This window comes from Microcebus murinus, chromosome 8 (assembly GCF_040939455.1).
Source record: "Microcebus murinus isolate Inina chromosome 8, M.murinus_Inina_mat1.0, whole genome shotgun sequence".
Taxonomy (NCBI): Eukaryota; Metazoa; Chordata; class Mammalia; order Primates; family Cheirogaleidae; genus Microcebus; species Microcebus murinus.
In genome coordinates this window covers 80,629,166-80,649,272 of record NC_134111.1, presented here as the reverse complement: position 1 = coordinate 80,649,272, position 20,107 = coordinate 80,629,166, and the positions used below count along the sequence as shown (strand labels likewise).

The window sequence follows — 20,107 nt, the reverse complement described above, 5'->3', positions numbered from 1 at the left end:
AAGGTTCCTTGAAAATACTATTTATTAAGAATGCAATGGGGCCGGGCGCGGTGGCTCACGCCTGTAATCCTAGCTCTTAGGAGGCCGAGGCGGGCGGATTGCTCAAGGTCAGGAGTTCAAAACCAGCCTGAGCAAGAGCAAGACCCTGTCTCTACTATAAATAGAAAGAAATTAATTGGCCAACTGATATATATAGAAAAAATTAGCCGGGCATGGTGGCACATGCCTGTAGTCCCAGCTACTCGGGAGGCTGAGGCAGAAGGATCGCTCGAGCCCAGGAGTTTGAGGTTGCTGTGAGCTAGGCTGAAGCCACGGCACTCACTCTAGCCTGGACAACAAAGCGAGACTCTGTCTCAAAAAAAATAAAAAATAAAAAATAAAAATAAAAAAAAAAAAAAAAAAAAGAATGCAATGGCAAATAAGATCCTAGCTTTCTTTTACAGAAAATGACAAGCTAATACAAAAATTCACAGGGGAACCCAAAAGGCCAAAATGACCAAGACAATCTTGAAGAACAACAAAATTGAAGGACTTACATCACCAGTCGTCAGCATTTATTCTGAAGCTACAATTGTAGACAGGGTATTGGTGCAAAGATAGAAAAAAATAAAGCTATAGAACACCAAAGAGAACCCTGGCATACCCTCACACATATATGGGACTAATGATGAGATTTACAATGCAACTGATGAAGGATGATCTTTTTAAAAACAATGGCTTGACCTCTATACTTCACACAAATAAAACAAAATCTCTTGTAGAAAATATAGAGTATCTACTGACCCTGGCCTGACTTCTTAAACAGAACACAAAAGGCACTAAGCATAAAGGAGGAAAAACTGATAAATTAAACCACATTAAAATTAAGAACTTATGTGTAAAAATACAGTGTTTATAGCTAGAAAAACTATTAAACTGTTTTTCAAGTGGCATTCATTACACCATCTTCAGTGAGTATGGCATCCCTGTAAGTGCTTAATAAGTAATCTTCCAGTACCTGACTTTTCCCCTCCATGATTTCCTTGAGTCGTTTTAATACTGTACTGAGGCTTCGCAGCTGAACAGCTGTACGAGGGTCATGACCTCCAAAGGTAGGTTCTGCTTTCCTTCTTGTGTCTGAGTCAGATTTAAAAAAAAAATCATAGTTAACAGTCTCTAGTATCTATCTATCTATCTACAAAAAGGTATAAATGTGATGCCAAGGGCCTCTTATTGTTAGTATATATTAATACTTATGTTCTCCCAACCAGTGATAAGGATTACAGTTAAAACTAGTCTTTATTAAGAGTAAGAGGCTATTGAAAGTATTTCTTTTTATCATGTAAAAAGATTTTCACAAGCAAGTAAGAGCCACTTAAGACAAGCACTATCTGAGACTATTGATGGTTTTGAGGTCTGAAATGGGAACATCACTTACATGGCCCAGAATTCATTAATGACTTCTTGCACCCTTTGGTCTCAATCTAAAATAAATAACTGCTAGAAATTTAGCAGAAGAAAAGGCAATCCCAGGGGGTTAACTCAGCCTGGTCTCTAAAGTCAAACAAGAAAGCAATAGGATCAAACAGTTCAGTTCTGTCTTAAGACCATATATCCAAAAGTCTCATGCAGCAGATCAGAAAGAAATTTAATAGCCTAGCCCCCAAAGATTTTGACAGACTTCACAACATCCAGGATGGTAAATTTGCCATAGTAAAATATGACCAATGCCCATGTAGATTAAAACTGTCAGAAAATTGACAGAACTCCAATCCTACCCCTCTGTCACTTAACCCAACCCTGCAGCTCCAAACTGAAAGAGATCTCTTACACTTTAAATAACAATACTGAAGCCAATTCTATCAATAATAAAACAAGCTCAAATTCCAGCTTTGTGGCCAGAATGGGGTATGCCTACCAAAGTTTCCACTTATTATTTCCTTATTTTAAACCAAAATTACAACTGAAATTTCTACCTATTCTGGCTCTAGCAGTTACAAAACATAAGGATGAAGTGAAGGTGGTTTGACAAAAGGAATGAAAATCTTATTAGATTAAACCCATTTACCTAATAACGGGTTTAGTAAATGGGCAAAGAAAGATGGAAAATACCCTACCCTGAATATTCCTCAAACTCATTATTTGCTAGGTTCGTTTTAGGTCTTTGTTTTAGTTGAGTAGGAAAGAAAGGACTACAAAAAAATGAGAGGTTGATATCTCAATCTAAATCTATAAAGAACTTCCCAAGATAATTTAATTAATGAAAGATTCATCTAAACTGCATGTCAATGGAAAAGAACTCAAACTCTGTAAAATAATTTAAATAGGTTTATTCTTAGCCAACTATGTGCAACCATGGCCTGGAGAGCCACACCCAAGAAACCTTGAGCAAGTCTCTCCCTGTGGTTGGTTTACAGTTTGTTTTTATACATTTGAGGGAGACAGAAATTACATGTAAAGTCACAAATCAATACGTGAAAGACGTACATTGGTTTGGCCCAAAAAGGCAGGCCATCTCTAAGTGGGGGATTACAGATTTCAAGATGCCTTTAAAGATTCTTTGATTTGTAATTGGTTAAGGAAATGAAGCTTTGTCTAAAGGTTTGGAATGTTTTAAATTAAGATAAGAAAGTCTGTTAATCAGAGACAAGTCACCAGACATAGACTCAAGAGATCTGTTAAAGTAAATTGAGAACCTGCAGGTGTGGTTTAAACTTCAGCTTGCATAGCCTTAGGCCTGTTAATAAGGTGCAAAGGATATCTCCCAGAAGGGAAGGGCAGGACTAGGCAGGTCTGACCTCCCTTCTCGTGGCCACCAACTCAGTTTTACAGTATTTATAGGGTCCTTTTCGCCAAGAAGGGGTCCTTCAGTCAGCTGGGGAGCTTAAGATTTTATTTTAGTTCACATGCACCTATTTTAGAAAACTTTTACCTTTCTATAATTATATCCTAGTTTCAGCATATACCTCAGATGTGTTGTTACTAATGTATAAGTATTAGAATGAACAAATTTTTCTTGAATCTCAAAACATAAAGCAACTCTCCATGATTTATAAGTTTAAAAAGGAGACAGATTAAGCTATTAGGATCATAATGGCTATGCACAATAAACTGTGAAGCCCTTTGCATTTAGCCACTATAAGAGAATATTAATAGCACCATCCACTGAAAAAGGATAAGCAAGTCCCTTCCTAGAGGCGAGAGAATCACAGATCTTGGATGAAGATGAAAGAGACCCTGAGAGAAAATCTGATCTAGCTCTTTGCCTTTAGGCAAATAATCGTAACTGCTTTTCTTACAAAATAGACATTAGAAAATTAAATAACTTTCCTAAGGTCAGAAAGCTAGTAAGTTGTAGAATTACAGCCTTTTACTAAGGAAAGGAACTTGACTGGCCAAACAGTCCCAAGCTTCTGAAGCTCAAAAGCCTCTGTGGTAGAATCGAAGAATCAAGGAGACTTGATAAAAGAAGATGGTGGGAACCACAGCAAACTAGGTATTACAAGCTCCACCTAGAGGGTTTTTGTTTGTTTTTGTTTTGTTTTGTTTTTTTGGTGAAGAGACACACAAATTTTATTAATGTGTACAAAGGGAAAACCACAGAGTGATTACCCACGCCCCCAACAAGGTTCAGAAGCTTATATACCATCGTGGCAAAACAGGTTATGGGAGAGGGGAGAAGAGGAAGTCTATCGAGGGGTAATAGAGGATTACTAGGGAGAATGAATGAATCCATCTAGAGATATTTAAATTCAAGTTTATCAAAACACCAAAGTAAGGTTTGGCAGGCTGCCAATTTACCCTAAAAGATCAGATTCTAGTCTAACTCCTCAGTTTCACAAATAAAATTGTATCCTATGCTGAATTAAGCATAGGATTTAGTCAAAAGAGCTCCCTCAACAGAAACAGTGTTGCCATGGGTCAGACTCAAGAGCTAAGCAGAGTTTACTGGGTTAAAGATAAAAGTGGATGATTTGCAATAAAGGAGAACTCCTTTCTCCCTTCTCCCCTCTAGATTCTTCCTTCCAAATGGCTAATGTAACCCAGGCTGAGGTTCATTGCCCTAGAATACCTGGGAAGGTGATATAGCCAGCTCTGCTCTAGTCCTTAGGTAGAAACTCTTACCTGCATGGCTTCTCCTTATTCTCCTGGTAGACCAAGTCTCAACTAGCAATAAAATATCCTTCTACCAACCACCATTACCTGCACCTACTTTTCTCTCAAGGACCTCATGAGGAAGATTAGCTACACCAGACCAGATCTGGTGTTCAGGGACACCTGATTCCCAAAGCTGCATCCTTTCCCCTCTCATCATGCCACCACCCACTTTCTTTCTTCCATCACCCTGACTTGGATAACCACTTTGTTGAATTTAACAATCTAACAGAAATAAAACATAAACCAGCCAGGTGCAGTGGCTCATGCCTGTAATCCTAGCACTCTGGGAGGCCAAGGCGGGAGGATTGCTTGAGCTCAAGAGTTCAAGACCAGCCTGAGCAAGAGTCAGACCTAGTCTCTACTATAAGTAGAAAGAAATTAGCCAAACTACTAAAAATAGAAAAAAATTAGCCAGGCATGGTAGTTCATGTCTGTAGTCCCAGCTACTTGGGAGGCTGAGGCAGGAGGTTGCTGTGAGCTAGGCTGACGCCATGGCACTCTAGCCCGGGCAACAGAGTGAGACTCTGTCTCAAAAAAAAAAAAAAAAAGAAAGAAAACATAAACCTTTCTCTAGCCTCTCAATTCTGATACTGATCACCAAGCCATACTCATCAGAAGAGCATGAAAATGAAGGAGATGACTGGGTAGGAAACCAGGATGGAAAACAAACAAGCAAGAGGAGCTCAGTTTATCCAGCCAATGTGACAGTTTGCACCCCAACAAAAACAGAAGGCCAAGACCAAGTGGCAGCCCACTAATGAAGTTGACAGAGTTCTGCAGCTAGAGGCATGCATATCACATTTCACTAGCATCCCAAGAATAGATGCAGAATTAATTCACAAAGTTGAAACTAACCTGTGTTCTCCTGGGGATGTTGCAAACTGTTTTCTGCTGAAACCCAAGCAAGTAATTAATCAAAAAACAGTCAAGAGATCTGTGCCTTGCCTAAATTAAGGTTAAGGACATGTTTAAGAATTTATTTTCAAATGTCAACAAGTTCTTTCACTAAGTAGGTAACAATTTTATTTATTCTGAAGAGTATTTGACTATTACAAATAGCAGAAAAGTTAAGACAATAAACAAACTAGGAAACACAATGAGTTGGGAAAAAGCATACAGAGAGGCATGAGATAAAATCACTGTTTTACCTAATACTGCTGAAGAGCGCCGCTGAAGTTCCTCATTAAGCTGTTTTTTATAAGTTGCAGGTGACCTCACAGATTGTGCCCTTGGAGGCAGCTGAGGGCTGGTCCAACTTCCAGTCGGAGGCTGCTGCTCCCCCTGCACTCCTTCTGCTCTCTCTGTAGAAAGGGAAACCTTGGTGTTATTTGGAAAACTAAGAATCAAGAGTTCAGCAAAGAGAAGAAAGTAGATGAAATTTTTCAGGCAATAATGTATACACATACTACATGCATACATAAAAATTAGGGGGTTAAAAAATTAGGGGTTTTTAGGCCTGGCATGGTAGCTTACCCCTATAATCCTATCACTTTGAGAGGCTGAGGTGGGAGGATCACTTGAGACCAGGAGTTTGAAACCATCCTAAGCAACATAGCAAGACAACATCTCTACAAAAAATTCAAAAATTAGCTAGGTATGGTGGCCCACACCTCTAGTCCCAGCTACATGGGAGGCTAAGGCAGAAGGATCACTTGGGCCTAGGTGTTTGAGGTTGCAGTGAGCTATGATGACACCACCACACTCTACCCCAGGCAACAGAGTAAGACCTTGTCTCCAAAAAAATTTTTTTAACTTAAAAATTAGGGGTTACAAAAAAAAATTCAAAGAAAGAGGCAAAATTGCAGGCCAATAATCACACCCTTGGTATAAGTGATCTTCTGTCTTATTTTTCATTAGAAATTTCTTGGGCATACTAAAGGAAACAGAATGCAAGCTTCACAGAAAGGCAGGGATTTTTATCTGCTTATGAGATAGATTCCTTACACTATTAAAACAGTGCCCAGGCCAGGCACGGTGGCTCATGCCTATAATCCTAGCACTCTGGGAGGCCAAGGCAGGAGGATCGATCAACGTCAGGAGTTCGAAACCAGCCTGAGCAAGACAGAGACCCAGTCTCGACTGAAAAACAGAAAGAAATTAATTGGCCAACTAAAAATATATAGAAAAATTAGCCGGGCATGGTGGCACATGCCTGTAGTCCCAGCTACTGGGGAGGCTGAGGTGGAAGGATTGCTTGAGCTCAGGAGTTTGAGACCAGCCTGAGCAAGAGCAAGACCCCATATCTACTATAAATAGAAAGAAATTAATTGGCAACTAAAGATATATACAGAAAAAATTAGCCGGGCATGGTGGCGCATGCCTGTAGTCCCAGCTACTTGGGAGGCTGAGGCAGAAGGATTCACTTAAGCCCAGGAGTTTGAGGTTGCTGTGAGCTAGGCTGATGACATGGCACTCTAGTCCGGGCAGAGTAAAACTCTGTCTCAAAAAAAAAAAAAAAAAAAACATGACCACTAATAAAATTCAATTACTACTATTAAAATTTCTACTGAGTTAATTAAACTACAATACAGACAAATGAAAGGTAAAAGATATAGGCCAAATTTTTTTAATTCTTTCTCCAGGCAAACAACATATTACTTAAATAGAGCTCATTAAAAAAATATCTTTCCATTTGATGTCATTACATGTACACTTTAATCTAATGGGTTTAAGTAAACAAGAGGCCTACTGACAGTTTCTAATTTTTTAAAAACAAGCCTTTCCTCTCATGTACTGCTCCTTTTAGTTTCATTGCTTTAATTAAAATATTTTGTCCATTAACCCCAAAAGAACAAAGTCCACTCTGTGAACTTAAGGAAGTTGAAGCATATTAAGAAAAAAAAGAACAACAACAAAACAAAGAGCACTACTTTCCCTTTAAAAGAGGATCGATCGCCTTTTACCATTTAGTTTTCAATTCAGACCTTCAGTTACCAATAATTAGTGATATTACACTAAAAATTTTAGTTTTCTCTTACGGCATAAACCCTGGTGACTTATGATTAAAGCTATCAGCTTGTTAATATTTTGCTTTGTTGCCCAGGCTAGGATTACAGGAGTGAGCCAACACACCCAGCCAATATTTTGCTTTCTTACAAAGATACAGCATGAAAGTTGAAAAAGAGAATCAAACCTGTAAGTTCTCTGATCTTTAAGAATAAGACTTACCTTTGTTAAATCGAAAGAGATTTACAAAAGAACTATAAGCTGATTTAAAAGGAGGGTCATCCTGATCAGGAGTCAAAGGTTTAAAGTGTGTGAGATGAGACGGACTAGTGGGAGATCGAGGCAAATCATTAGCAGAATCCAACGTTGGGGAAGTCTTATCATCTGTGGCCATTTCATGAGTCTGGGGAGGAAAAAAAAGAAACAAGCAAAACATAAATTTCTCAGGAAGCCCAAAACTTGATTCCAAATAACATCCAAATATCTGAAAAATCCTATTCTGTTAAAATTCAGATCTATGAAAACCAAAGAGTAATCTAGTTTAGTACCATGTTTCCCCGAAAATAAGACAGGGTCTCATATTGATTTTTCCTCAAGAAAACACCCAAGGGCTTATTTTCAGGGAATGTGTTATTTTCCTCTCAAAGCCTCAGCTTGTAGCATGCACAGGATAGCCAGGACCTGCAGGGGGAGCCAACCTTGTTGGTGGGGCTGCCCGCACCTTTCCAGTCACCTCCGGGATAGTAGCTGTCACGAAGGGGCAAATGAGAAGGGCTGCTTGTCTTCTTTACCACTCTGGGACAAAATGCATAGGTTGTGCAGATACGCTGCGTAGCCACACTCATCACTAGGTTTTGTTTTCAAGATAGGGCTTATATTGCACAAATGCTTAGATCCTGCTAGGGCTTATTTTATGAGTAGGTTTTATTTTCAGGGAAACATGGTATACTCCAAATCAAGGCTTGTAAACACTGCTGTCTAGATCCTAGGAAGTCTCAATCACCAAAACCTATAATTACATACCCAACCGAATTTTAAACATTACTATTCAAATTATAGAAAATATTAAAATTAATGAAAATCTGGAAATAAAACATTAATGTGAGCAGGCAGAAAGAAAAAACAGCATTTTTACATCATTTATATCTCTTTCATTTTAAGGTTTTTTGGAAAAAAGAATACTCAATCATTTATTAAAGTTCTGGGAAAACTGGTTTTACACAAGCATATAAATTCTTAAGTCACAGTCTTATTTTACTTACATTAACTTTTTATTTTAAAAAATAATGTAAAAAAATCAACATTATATTTCCAAGAAAAGGAAATAAAAATCTTTTTTTTTCTGAGATGGGGTCTTGCACTGTTGCCCAGGTTGGAGAGCAGTGGCATGATCATGCAACCTTGAACTGGGTTCAAGTGATCCTTCTGCCTCAGCCTCCCAAATAGCTGGAACTACAGGCACTTACCACCACTCTTGGCTCTTTTTCCTTTACTTTTTGTAAAGACAGGGTCTCACCAACTTGCCCAGGCAGGTCTCCAACTCCTGGCCTCAAGCAATCCTCCAGCCTCAGCCTCCCAAAGTGCTGGGATCACAGGTGTAAGCCATTGCACCCAGCCAAGTCATCCTTTAATGACATTTCTATATAACCTCAACAATTACCTCAAGCTACACTTCATCACCTATGACAACTATTCAAATCAACAAGCTGTTTCCTATCATCTTTCCTCCTAACATGAACCTGGTTTTTCTTCCCTTTAAGCCTCAACTCTGTACTATGTTTTCAATTTTTTACATTTAACATCTCAACATTAAGATGAAACTCTTCTTAAAGGGATTTTTCTCTAAATAACCAAAAATCATAATTCAACCAAAGCAGTAAAGCTAAGCACATCACCAGATGGAGGTTACTGAAAAGCACTGATGTCTATTTTCTGCCATACTGATTTATACTTCAAAGAGAAGAATCATACATAACTCATCATTAAAATGCCATAGTTTATAATGTAACCTACATGTTACAAAGAGGACATTACACTCCTGTAAAGTACTTTTCACATTCAAAATCATATCTACCATTTCATTTTATTCTTACAACAATCCTGGAAGGCACACAGCACTGGCCTCATTACTACATTTTACCTTTGAGGAAACCAAGGCACAATAAACCTAAAACAACTTTCTTGGGGGCTACACAGTCAGTGGTAGAACTGTAACTAGACTCCAAGTCTCACTCCCAAATTGTTCTTTAAATCAAAATTATTTTCGTAGCTCTTCAGACTTCCAATTTGAATTCTCTAGCAATTCAAGACTTTGTCTGATTAACAATTTAATTGATTAATTAATTAAAGCAGAAATAAAACCACTGACTTGAATAGAATTTTGGCAATAAATGTTTATTAGAAGGGATGGGGAAAGGAAAGGGAAAAGAGAAGAGGAAGGGAAAGGAGGAAGGAAAGAAAAGAAGGAAGAAGAAGGAAAAGGAAGGTCTCTAATATCATCTTCTATTGGGGAAAGTAATCAACAATCCTAATGTCATGACACTCCATATTCCAGCATAAATAAGCTTACGATTGGTCAAGTATAAACTCAAGGCCAGGCATGGTGGCTCACACCTGTAATCCTAGCACTCTGGGAGGCAGAGGAGCGAGGACTGCTTGAGGTCAGAAGTTTGAGACCAGCCTGAGCAAGGGCAAGACTCCGTCTCTACTAAAAAGAGAAAACATTAGCCGGGCATGGTGGTGCCCTCACAGGTACTCAGGAAGCTAAAGCAGGAGGACCACCTGAGCCCAGGAGTTTGGGGTTACAGTGAGCTAGGGTGACGTCACTGCAGTCTAGCCAGGGGACAGAGAGACACTCTGTCTCAAAAAAAAAAGGTGTGTGTGTGTGTGTATAAACTCCTTAAAATAAAGTTTATATATATATATAAACATATAAACTTTATTTTTACAAAAAAGCACTGGAGAGAAAGGATGTGATAGTGATAACCCTCAGGCCTCGGAAAACAGCCTACATTCTACTTCCACAAGTAACATCAGAAACAGAGATAGTAATCTTCCTGAAGAGTCCTAGAATTACTTTTAAAGGTTATCTAAACACAAAACTTTTATTTGGCTTTAGAGATAGGAAGATAAAAATCTCATTAAAACACTCAGCAAGTATAGTCTCCGATATACAAATAGAAACACACAGAGTTAATCCTAATAATTACATAATGACACTAGGGTCCTGAAAAAAATAACTTGCAACTCTTATTCTTTGGCACCTTAATAACTGTTTACAACATAAACTAGGAGTCTTTCCCAACAAGTAATTAGAAGAATTAACCTCACTGCCCAAAGACCTCTAATGCATCACCAATACCTCTTCTCATTTCAAGGCTACTAGTTTACATAGACCTACTATACACCACCTTCTGATTGCTAAAGGCAATCAGAAGGCTAATCAGGTATTAAAATGTAGAAAATAAGCTGATCTATCAGCCAATATCAAAATTTTAGCAGATGGAAAATTCAAGTATCAGTCTGGTCATTTCTAAGTATGTAAAAGATTTTAAAATACTCAAAATTTATCTAATAATTCAAGACAGCTGAATACGTGGAATGTTAGCATGAATTAACAAAGTTTTTTTTTTTCAACTTTTGTCTTGACACACCAACAGAAACACTAAAACAAAACCACAACATGATCCATAATACTCTTTCCAGAAAGAAGAAAAGGGGAGGACCCAAGAAATTAGTCTTGCTGCATAGAAGAGATTTGACCTAGCCAATCTTTGTCACAAAATCAAACCCAAGAGAAAGAAATTAAGAACATTTTTTATGAGAATACTGACAGTGGCAGTTTTGGAGTACCCAAAAGCAAGATTCAAATAAATCAGAAATAAGCACACCACACCAAGCAACTACCTCTATTGTCAAGATTACACTAATTTTACAGCACAGGATGCACTGAATCAATACTAGATAATACATACACACACCAGATACATAGAAATAACTGCTTTATACAGAATTCTAGTATTTCTCATATTTCTTGAATGTCTTAGGAATAACCTCTGAATTAGACAGAAGACTCATAATTCCCACAAGTATACACCACATTCCATTTTCATTCTTTCGTTAGGAACATTCTGAGCAATGTGGAAATACTAATTGGGAAACTAAATCTCAAAAGAGATTTGGAAACATAAGTTGAAATGAAATGGCCTCAAATAGCAGAGGCCAACACTTAAGGAGATATACACATATTAGAAACCCCACAGCCGTCGTTTCTGTAGCTCGTTAACTTTCTTTCCCAGCCTACAGATGTACCTGTGACACACAGACTTAGAGCTCATTCACTCTGAAAAAGAACTGGCCTATTCACCGCCAAAATAAGTTCAGACATAGGGGACCAGAGAGGGGCAAGGGAACTTCAAATGTTTCCAAAGAGATCTCTTGAAGAAGAGCCCCACCCGGCTCCCGTACCCGCTGGCCAGACATGGAGAAGCCAGGCAATTAGGAGGACCTATAGTTCTAGCAGCAGGTACTCTGCCCTTCCTTGCCCAGCCTCGGCCGCAGCCAGGCCTCAGCTCCCGGTTGCGGAGCCCGGCTGTCGCCTTCACCCCAGCTTTCCCCCTCCGGCTCTGGCCCGGGAGCTCCCCAAACCTGTCTTCTTCGGCAGCCGCGCTGCAGACCCCTCTCTTACCTGCGCCTCCCGTCGCGACCCCGCTGGCCGCCCTCCACCCTAGCCACCGCTTCGCCCGGCTCTGGCCCAGGAAGCCGGCTCGGGAGCGCAGCTCCGGGATACTACAGCCGCCAGCGGCTGTGGCAGGAAGCGAGGCTGCTTACATGGTTGCTGCGGCTTCTCGCTTCCCCCCGAGGCTCCGCCCCCTGTTTCTCCTCCCCTCCAATCCGCAATCTTTCCCGGGGCCGGCTCCGCCCTCTCGTCCCGGCCAGCCCCACGCTCGGATCTGATGCTCAGGCAGAAGGAGTCCAGTCCGGATAGAATCGTCCGCACCTTCTGGCCGAGATCAGGCCGCCTGAGCCTTCGTAGAGGAAGCCAGGACCAGGAGGAAGGTGCGCGTGAGCATCACGCGTGAGGGGGTCACCGGATGGGTGCGGGCAGGCTCGGTTACCGTATGTGTTGGATACTTTGGGCACTCATGATATGTTACCGCGTTCTCACCTCGGCGTTCTTGTGGCCTGACAATTGCCTTGTGTGATACAGAGCGGGGGCGTTAAGAGCGAAAAATTTTCAGACTTGCATGACTAGCCACACGATCTTAAACAAATCGCTAAATTCTTTAGCCCTCAGACCTCTGGTGTGTAAAGTGGAGTTAATAATAGGACCCACTTCATAATATTTTTTGAGGATTTAGTGAATGCACTTGAAGCGATTGGCACAGTGTCTGACCCAAAGTGATGTGGGGGTCTATCGTTAACTTTTTCATTTAGATTTTGTGTTGCAAATACTGATGCAAGTAAAGTTTCCAGTCCCTCTCTTGGTCAGCCTGGCTAGCATTATTCGTCATTTTTGTCCCGCAAAGAGCGCTGTGCAGTTAACTGCAGAAAACATGCCAAAACCTGCTGAACCCAGTTGTGGGGCTTGGCTAGGGGAAATGGAAAGGAGAGGAAACCTAAAGAAAGGTAGGCGCTATTTTAGTTAAATTCTGCGGGTCCTTTTCCTAAAGAATTTTGTCAGATCTCTACCCAGTTTTCCTTGAGTTGGTCTTTTCAGCAGCTGGAGAGTATCACCGAAACCTGCTGGTACCAGTACAAAGCCAGGTCACCGTCCTCCATTGGGCCCTTCAGCAATCATTCTAGGAGTCTGTAGTCAGCTTGTTTTTCCATTCCTCGTTAGTGCTGCGCCGGACCACCAACAACAACCCATTACCTTGAGTGCCATTCTCAGTGGAGAATCTCATCTCATCCTCTACCCAAGTGAAAAAGCCAAGGTTATTTGGGTGCCACCCTTAACAACCGAAAGACCCCCACCACATTTACCTGCATCCACATCTGCCATGGCCTGTTTCTCTCATCTCTGAGAGAAAAGGGGCCTCTTCTTCCCCAAATCAATCCTCCTGGCCCCCAGTCCACCGTCTCCAGTCTCCCTGGGAGCTTGCACCATTATCTGCAACCTCTCCTTTTCCAGTGACTCTTCCTCCTCAACCCATAAAGATGCTCAAGTCTCTGCCCTCCAAAAAAAAAGACAAAAGCAAAAAAGTCCTTCCTTGTAATTAGCCCACCAGTTTTTAATACTTCATAAACCTACAATAAAGTATAAAATAGACCCGCGGGCCTATTCTGGGAAGCCAAGGCGGAAGGACTGCTTCAGCTCGGAGTTTGAGACCAGCCTGAGCAAGAGCAAGACCCCATCTTTACTAAAAACAGAAAAATTAGTCGGGTGTCATGACTCACACCTGTAGTCCCAGCTACCCTGGAGGCGGAGGCAGAAGGATCACTTGAGCTCAGGAGTTTGAGGTTACTATGAGTTAGGCTGATGCCATGGCATTCTACTCAGGGCAACAGAGTGAGACTCTGTCTGAAAAAAAAAAAATTAAAATAGACCCAGAGAGCATAGGAACAGAATAAATAGTCCAACCAAGAAGACCTTTGGTATATATAGAATATATACAAACTCCATGTATGGTAAAAGGAAACATGTATTCCACAAACATTTTTTCAGTCACTAATTTGACAGGCAATGTGTTGGGTAGGCATTACACTAGGGCTAAAGTTGTGAACATAACACAGTCCATGTCCTCAAGAATCTTACAGTATAATTGATACCTGTAGTAGCTTACAGTTTAATTTCTGTAGAAAGAGATGGAAAACTAGGCTTCCATTTTGGAGAAAAAAAAACACTCAATTTAAATTCTTTTTTTTTTTTAAATAGTGTTTTTGACCATGGAGCAGGAATCAATTTAAATTCTTACCTCATACTAGACATCCAAAATTAATTCCATATGAATTTTCTGTAGATATTTTTTTGGATTCTTTTTCGAGACACGATCTTGTTCTGTCACCCAAGCTGGAGTTCAGTGGTGTAATCATAGCACTGTAACCTTGACCTCCCAAGCTCAAGCTATCCTCTTGCCTCAGCCTCCCAAGTAGCTGGAACTATAGGGACATGCCACCACAACCAACCTGTTTTTCTATTTTTTGTAGATATGGAGTCTTGCCATGTTGCCCAGGCTGGGCTCAAATTCCTAGCCTCAAGCAATCCTCTTGCCTCAGCCTCCAAAAGTGCTGGGATTACAGGCATGAGCCATCACACCTGGTCTAGAGAGATTATTTATGTAAATATCCTCCTCAAAAACTTTCATATGAGCACCCATTTAGGATCCTTGCTGAGACAGTTATTGTTTGATGGTACTATACTTATGTTCCCCTATATGTATTAGCTGCATTTTACTGAAAATAAATAGCTTTCCTTTCTTTCTTCCTTCCTCTGTATTAATTACTATCAATATGGACTCATTTTTTTTCAATGTGTTATAATTCATTACTACCAGTATTCATTTTGATCCTTAAGTTGTACTTGATTTGGTCAGTGGGAGCCCCTTCCAACAGTCATTTGACATGCCTGAGTCCATTTGATATACCTCCATTACTTTTTGAGAACACCCTTACTTCTTTTTATTTTTTTTCTCTCCCCTCACTATTTTACTCTACTTCCATGAGTTCAACTTTTTTAGATTCCCATATAAGTGAGATCATGCAATATTTGTCTTTCTGTGCCTGGCTTATTTCACTGAACATAATGTCCTCCAGGTTCATCCATGTTGCCACAAAAGGCAGAATTCCCTTCTTTTTTAAGGCTAAATAGTGTTTATTCTATTGTATATATGTATATACACCATATTTTCCTTATCTAATCATCTGTTAATGGACAATTAGGTTAATTCTATATGTTGGCTATTATAAATTATGCTGCAATAAAGATGGGAGTGCAGATATCTCTTCTTCAAGATAGTGATTTTATTTCCTTTGGATATACAAGTGTGATTGCTGGATCACATAAGAGTTCTATTTTTAATTTTTTGAGGAACCTCCATACTGTTTTCCATAATAGCTATACTGATTTACATTCCTACCAATAGTGTGCAAGTGTTCCTTTTTCTCCACATTCTCTTCAACACTTATCTCCTGCCTTTTTGATAATAACTACTCTAAGAGGTGTGAGGTGATATTTCTCATTGTGGTTTTAATTTACATTTCTGTGAGCCAGGTATGGTGGCCATGGCACATGCCTGTAGTTCCACCTACTCAGGAGGCTGAGGGGGAAGGATTGTTTGAGCCCAGGAGTTGAGTCTAGCCTGGGCAACATTGCAAGATGCCATCTCTAGCATAAATAAATAGATAATTCACATTTCTCTGATGATTAGTGATGTTAGGCAGTTTTTTCATTTATATGTCCTCTTTTGAAAAATGTGTACTCACATCATTTGCCCATTTTAAAATCAGATTATTTGTTCTCTTACTATTGAGTTATTTGAGTTCCTTATCTATTTTGGATATTAGCCCCTTATCAGATGTATAGTTGGCAAATATTTTCTCCCATTCTATAAATTATCTCTTCACTCTGTTATTTCCCTAGCTGTGTAGAAGCTTTTTGGCTTGATGTAATCCCATTTGTCTATTTTGCTTTTGTTGCCTGTGCTTTTGGGATCATATCCACAAAAATCATTGCCCCCAGACGAAAAAATCATGCTGCTTTTCTCCTATGTTTTCTTCTGTAGTTTTATACCTTCAGGTTTTATGTTTAAGTCTTCAATCCATTTTGAGTAGATTTTTGTACATGGTTTGAGATAAGGATCTATTAATAATGTTATCCTTTTGCATGTGAATATACCATTTTCCCAGTACTATTTAGTGAAGAGACTGTCCTTTCCCCATTGTGTGTTCTTGGCCCTTATTGAAATCAATATTGACAGTTAATGGGTGGATTTATTTTGGGGCTCTTTATTCTGTTCAGTTGGTATATGTATATGTTTTTATGCCATGCTATTTTGATTTCTATAGCTTTGTTGTATATTTTGAAGTTAAGTTGTGTCATGACTCTAACTTTGTTCTTTTTGCTCAAGATTGCTATGGCTATTTGGAATCTTTTCTCATTTCTTACAAATTTTAGGAGTTTTTGTTGTTGTTGTTCTCTGTGAAAAATGTTGTTGGAATTTTGATAGAGATTACATTGAATCTGTAGATCACTTTGTGTTGTATGGACATTTTAATAATACTAATTCTTCCAATTGATAAACATGGAATGTCTTCTTATTTATTTCTGTCTTCAATTTCTTTCAGAAATGTTTTATTTTCAGTGTTCTGGTCTTTCACCTCCTTGGTTACAGTTATTCCTATGTATTTTAATATTTTTGTAGCTATTGTAAATGGTATTGTTTTCTTGATTTCTTTTTCAGGTAGTTCATTTTTAGTATATAGAAACACCACTGATTTTTCTATGTTGATCTTATATCTTACGACATTACTGAATTCATTTATTCTACTAGTTTTTTGGTGGTCTTTAGGGTTTCTATATATAAGATCTTGTCATCTGAAAACAGGGACAAATTAACTTCTTCCTTTAAAATTTGGATGCCTGTTATCCCTTTCTCTTGCCCAATTGCCCTGGCTATGACTTCTAGTACTACATTCAATAGAAGTGGTGAAAATAGGTATCCTTGTCTTGTTCCTGACATTAGAAGAAAAGCTTTCAGCTTTTCATCATTAAGTATGTTAGCTGTGGGTTTGTCATATGTGGCCTTTATTTCATTGAAGTACATCCCTTCTGTTTTGTTTTTGTTTGTTTTTTTCACATCAGACAGGTAATGTGCTGGCGTTGTAACAAGGTTTGAGGGAAGCACATCTCACGCATGTGTGTGAAAACCCAATCATCACGCTTATAAACTACAAAAGGATTGGTACATTCCTTCTATACCTAATTTGTTGGGGGGTTTTTTGTTGTTATTGTTTCTCTAATCCCTTGATGGATTGCTATACCTAATTTGTTGAGAGCACTTCCTTACCTTCTTTTTTTTTTTTAACTTCAGACTTTATTTTTATTTTACCAGTTTTTCCATTAAAGTCCTCTTTCTGTTCCAAGATCCAACCCAGAGTAACACACATTGCATATGTTTGTGAGAGTTTCTCAGTCTTTCCTTTTTTTCCATGATCTTGACAGTTTTGAGGAGTTCTGGGTGAGTTTCTGGAATTTACTCATTCCCTCCTCCCCCACTTCTTTACTTTCTGATTCACCAGGCTTATCTTGAACTTTCCCTACCCCAAGCCTAGAATCAATCATATCTCTAATGAGCCTTGGTTCCTTTTAGTAGGGAATAAAAAACTGTTTGTAAAAATTATGAAAATCAGTTCTGGCTAGGATGCAATGAAATTAGCACTTTCTTACACTGTATGTGAAAAATATAAATTAGTATATCCCTCCTATAAAATGATTTGGTAGATCTAATAAGCACATTAAAAATGTTTACATTATTTGATCCAATAATTCCAATTCTAGCAATCTAAAGAACTGATCTGAGTGTTAAAGAAAAAGATAAAGATGTTTGTCACAGTCACACAATAAAATAAAGAAATGAAAAGGACAGCTGGCACGGTGGCTCATGCCTGTAATCCTAGCACTCTGGGAGGCCAAGGCAGGAGAATTGCTCAAGGTCAGGAGTTTGAAACCAGACTGAGCAAGAGCAAGACCCTGTCTCTACTATAAGTAGAAAGAAATTAATTGGCCAACGAATATATATATAGAAAAAATTAGCCGGGCATGGTGGCACATGCCTGTAGTCCCAGCTACTCGGGAGGCTGAAGCAGAAGGATTGCTTGAGCCCAGGAGTTTGAGGTTGCTGTGAGCTAGGCTGATACCACAGAACTCACTCTAGCCTGGGCAACAAAGCAAGACTCTGTCTCAAAAAAAAAAAAAAAAGAGAAAGAAAGAGAGAGAGAAAGAAGTGAGAAAGGAAGGAAGGAAGGAAGGAAGGAAGGAAGGGAGGGAGGGAGGGAGGGAGGGAGGGAGGGAGGGAGGGAAACAACCAACACAAATGACATGAAAGTAACACAATCAAATTCATTCTAACCAACAGAAAAGACATGGAAGTAATACAAATGATAGATTATTATGTAGTCATCAAAAATTATGTTGACTAAGACCTTACAAAGTAATTTTTCTTCCCTTCACAATCAAACTTCTGGAAAAGGTTTCTTGTCTCCCTTTCCATACTTTCCATACACAGTTGAATCCCCTATAGTATGGCTTCTATCAGAATAATTCTCATAGGATCATTCTAAAAAAAGTATACTCAAGAGGTCCTCCTACTTGCCAAAATTATTTACAGGCCCTGTCTTTTTTGATTTCTCTGTAGTACTCCCTCTTATTTAAAACTTGTTTGTCTGTTGGCTTCTGTGATATCATGTTCTAATTCTTCTACTACCTGCCAGACTCCTTTGCATTATCTTTAGGGGGCTCTTTCCTCTGGTACTATAATTCCTGGCCCTAAAAGATGTGTCCATCAAAGTTCTTGCTGAGATAGACTTTTATTCTTACTCTGTAGTCTTAAATGATATGTACTGTATGTCTTCAAATACTATCATTACAGCTGAAGATACCCAGATTTCCTTCTCCAGCCCAGACACACCTTCTGAACTACAGATACATGTGGCTAACTGCCTCCTGGACATCTCCACCTTGCTGTTCCATAGGCATCTCAAATTTAACAAATCTTAAATTTAACTCATTATATTGGCCATCAAATCTGTGACTCTGTGTATATCCCTTCCTTATTGAATGGTACCCTGTTGCCCATACTTCAAATCCAGAAGTCCTCTTCACTGTTCTCTCTCCCATATTCTTCATGGACAATTAGTGATCAAGCTCTTTTCATTCTACCTCATTTTTTAGATCATCAAAATGAAAATACAACCACCTTAGAATATTTTTAAGAATCCTCTATTATCTGGATGACTATCTCATAATCAAACACTAACAGAAATTGTATGGCCCATGTTTCCATTTGTGTTTACAACAGTATTTGGGACCAGATGATATTGAAATATTCAGATTCTTTTATTGATTAAATGAAAGACAAATGGTGTCAAGGCATGCAATAGTAACGAAATAGAGAAGAGTGGTAGACTAAATAAATTATCACATGGCATCTGGTAGAATAGGTCAGGTAAATTCAAAAGGACCTGCATGTAAACAGTGAGCTTCATATTCACATTTTAAGAAGTAATTTAGTTTCTGACAAACATCATTCGTTGCATTTAATTGATTTGACATGGTTAATGATAATGTGTTGTTTTCTAGTTTTCTTTCTAATCATTTTGTCTATAAATTTATTTTATAGTTATATAAGCGGTATCAGCATAAAGAGCATATATCTAGTTTTATGCATATCTGTAGTAATATTTTAATAAGTCTAGTGATCTACCAAAAAAAACTTTTTTAGTGGGAAAGGAGTTACTACATTATTGGCTTAGGAAAAGTATTTAGATGTGGAGACTCCCATAAGTGCCACCTTTTCTACCACATTGACTTAAAGTCAAATTTGCAGCCCTCTGTAGCAAGTGTTTAGGATTCAGTGGAGTATATCTTGTGATTAAATTTGCCTTGCTTCTCTGTAATATCCTATATTTATTCTTTTTTACCTCATTTTCTTCTATAATCAGTGTTTTTTATCATGCTATATTCTGTGTATCTGATAACTTCCCTAAATCCTTTCAGGAACATGAATGGTATAAATATGCTTACTTTTAGCAGTGGGGAAGGGATAATGCGAACATGATATGATATGGAGTAAAATTTACAATCTCAGGTGACCTAGGGCCTGAGAATCGAGATAAAAATAAAAGCTCACTGACCTCTTTAATCATTTCTACAGGAATAAATGGACGTGGCTGCTAATGTCCCTTAATCCATCTCAAAAACTAATTTGATAGGTTTCTTTCTTTTTTTCTTGGTAAAAATACCAGTGCCCTCTAGCGGCCAAAGGGCACCTTGAGTAGTGCTCTGCATATCAGTTTATCTTCGAAG

The 20,107-nt window shown here is 38.8% G+C and overlaps 1 protein-coding gene and 1 non-coding gene across 10 annotated transcripts in view; both read right to left on the bottom strand.

Moving 5' to 3' along the window:
- PIKFYVE (phosphoinositide kinase, FYVE-type zinc finger containing) overlaps positions 1-11,944 on the bottom strand; it is an 83,507-nt gene extending 71,563 nt beyond the window's left edge. For 5 of the 9 annotated variants that reach the window (XM_012752097.3, XM_012752101.3, XM_012752099.3 and 2 more), the window contains exons 1-5: positions 11,771-11,944; positions 7,306-7,486; positions 5,286-5,438; positions 4,993-5,028; positions 998-1,116 (exon numbers count right to left, since the gene is read on the bottom strand). In XM_012752097.3, the coding sequence (XP_012607551.2) occupies positions 998-1,116; positions 4,993-5,028; positions 5,286-5,438; positions 7,306-7,477 (480 nt within the window). In that variant the 5' untranslated portion in view covers positions 7,478-7,486; positions 11,771-11,944. The remainder of the gene's footprint in view (positions 1-997; positions 1,117-4,992; positions 5,029-5,285; positions 5,439-7,305; positions 7,487-11,770) is intronic. The other 4 variants (XM_012752098.3, XM_012752102.3, XM_012752106.3 and 1 more) reach the window with 2 other exon arrangements.
- Positions 11,945-16,879: 4,935 nt separating this feature from the next.
- On the bottom strand, positions 16,880-16,983 carry LOC142872458 (small nucleolar RNA U13). Its single transcript, XR_012920715.1, has one exon. It is a non-coding gene; the product is annotated as a small nucleolar RNA U13 (small nucleolar RNA).
- Positions 16,984-20,107: the final 3,124 nt, after the last annotated feature.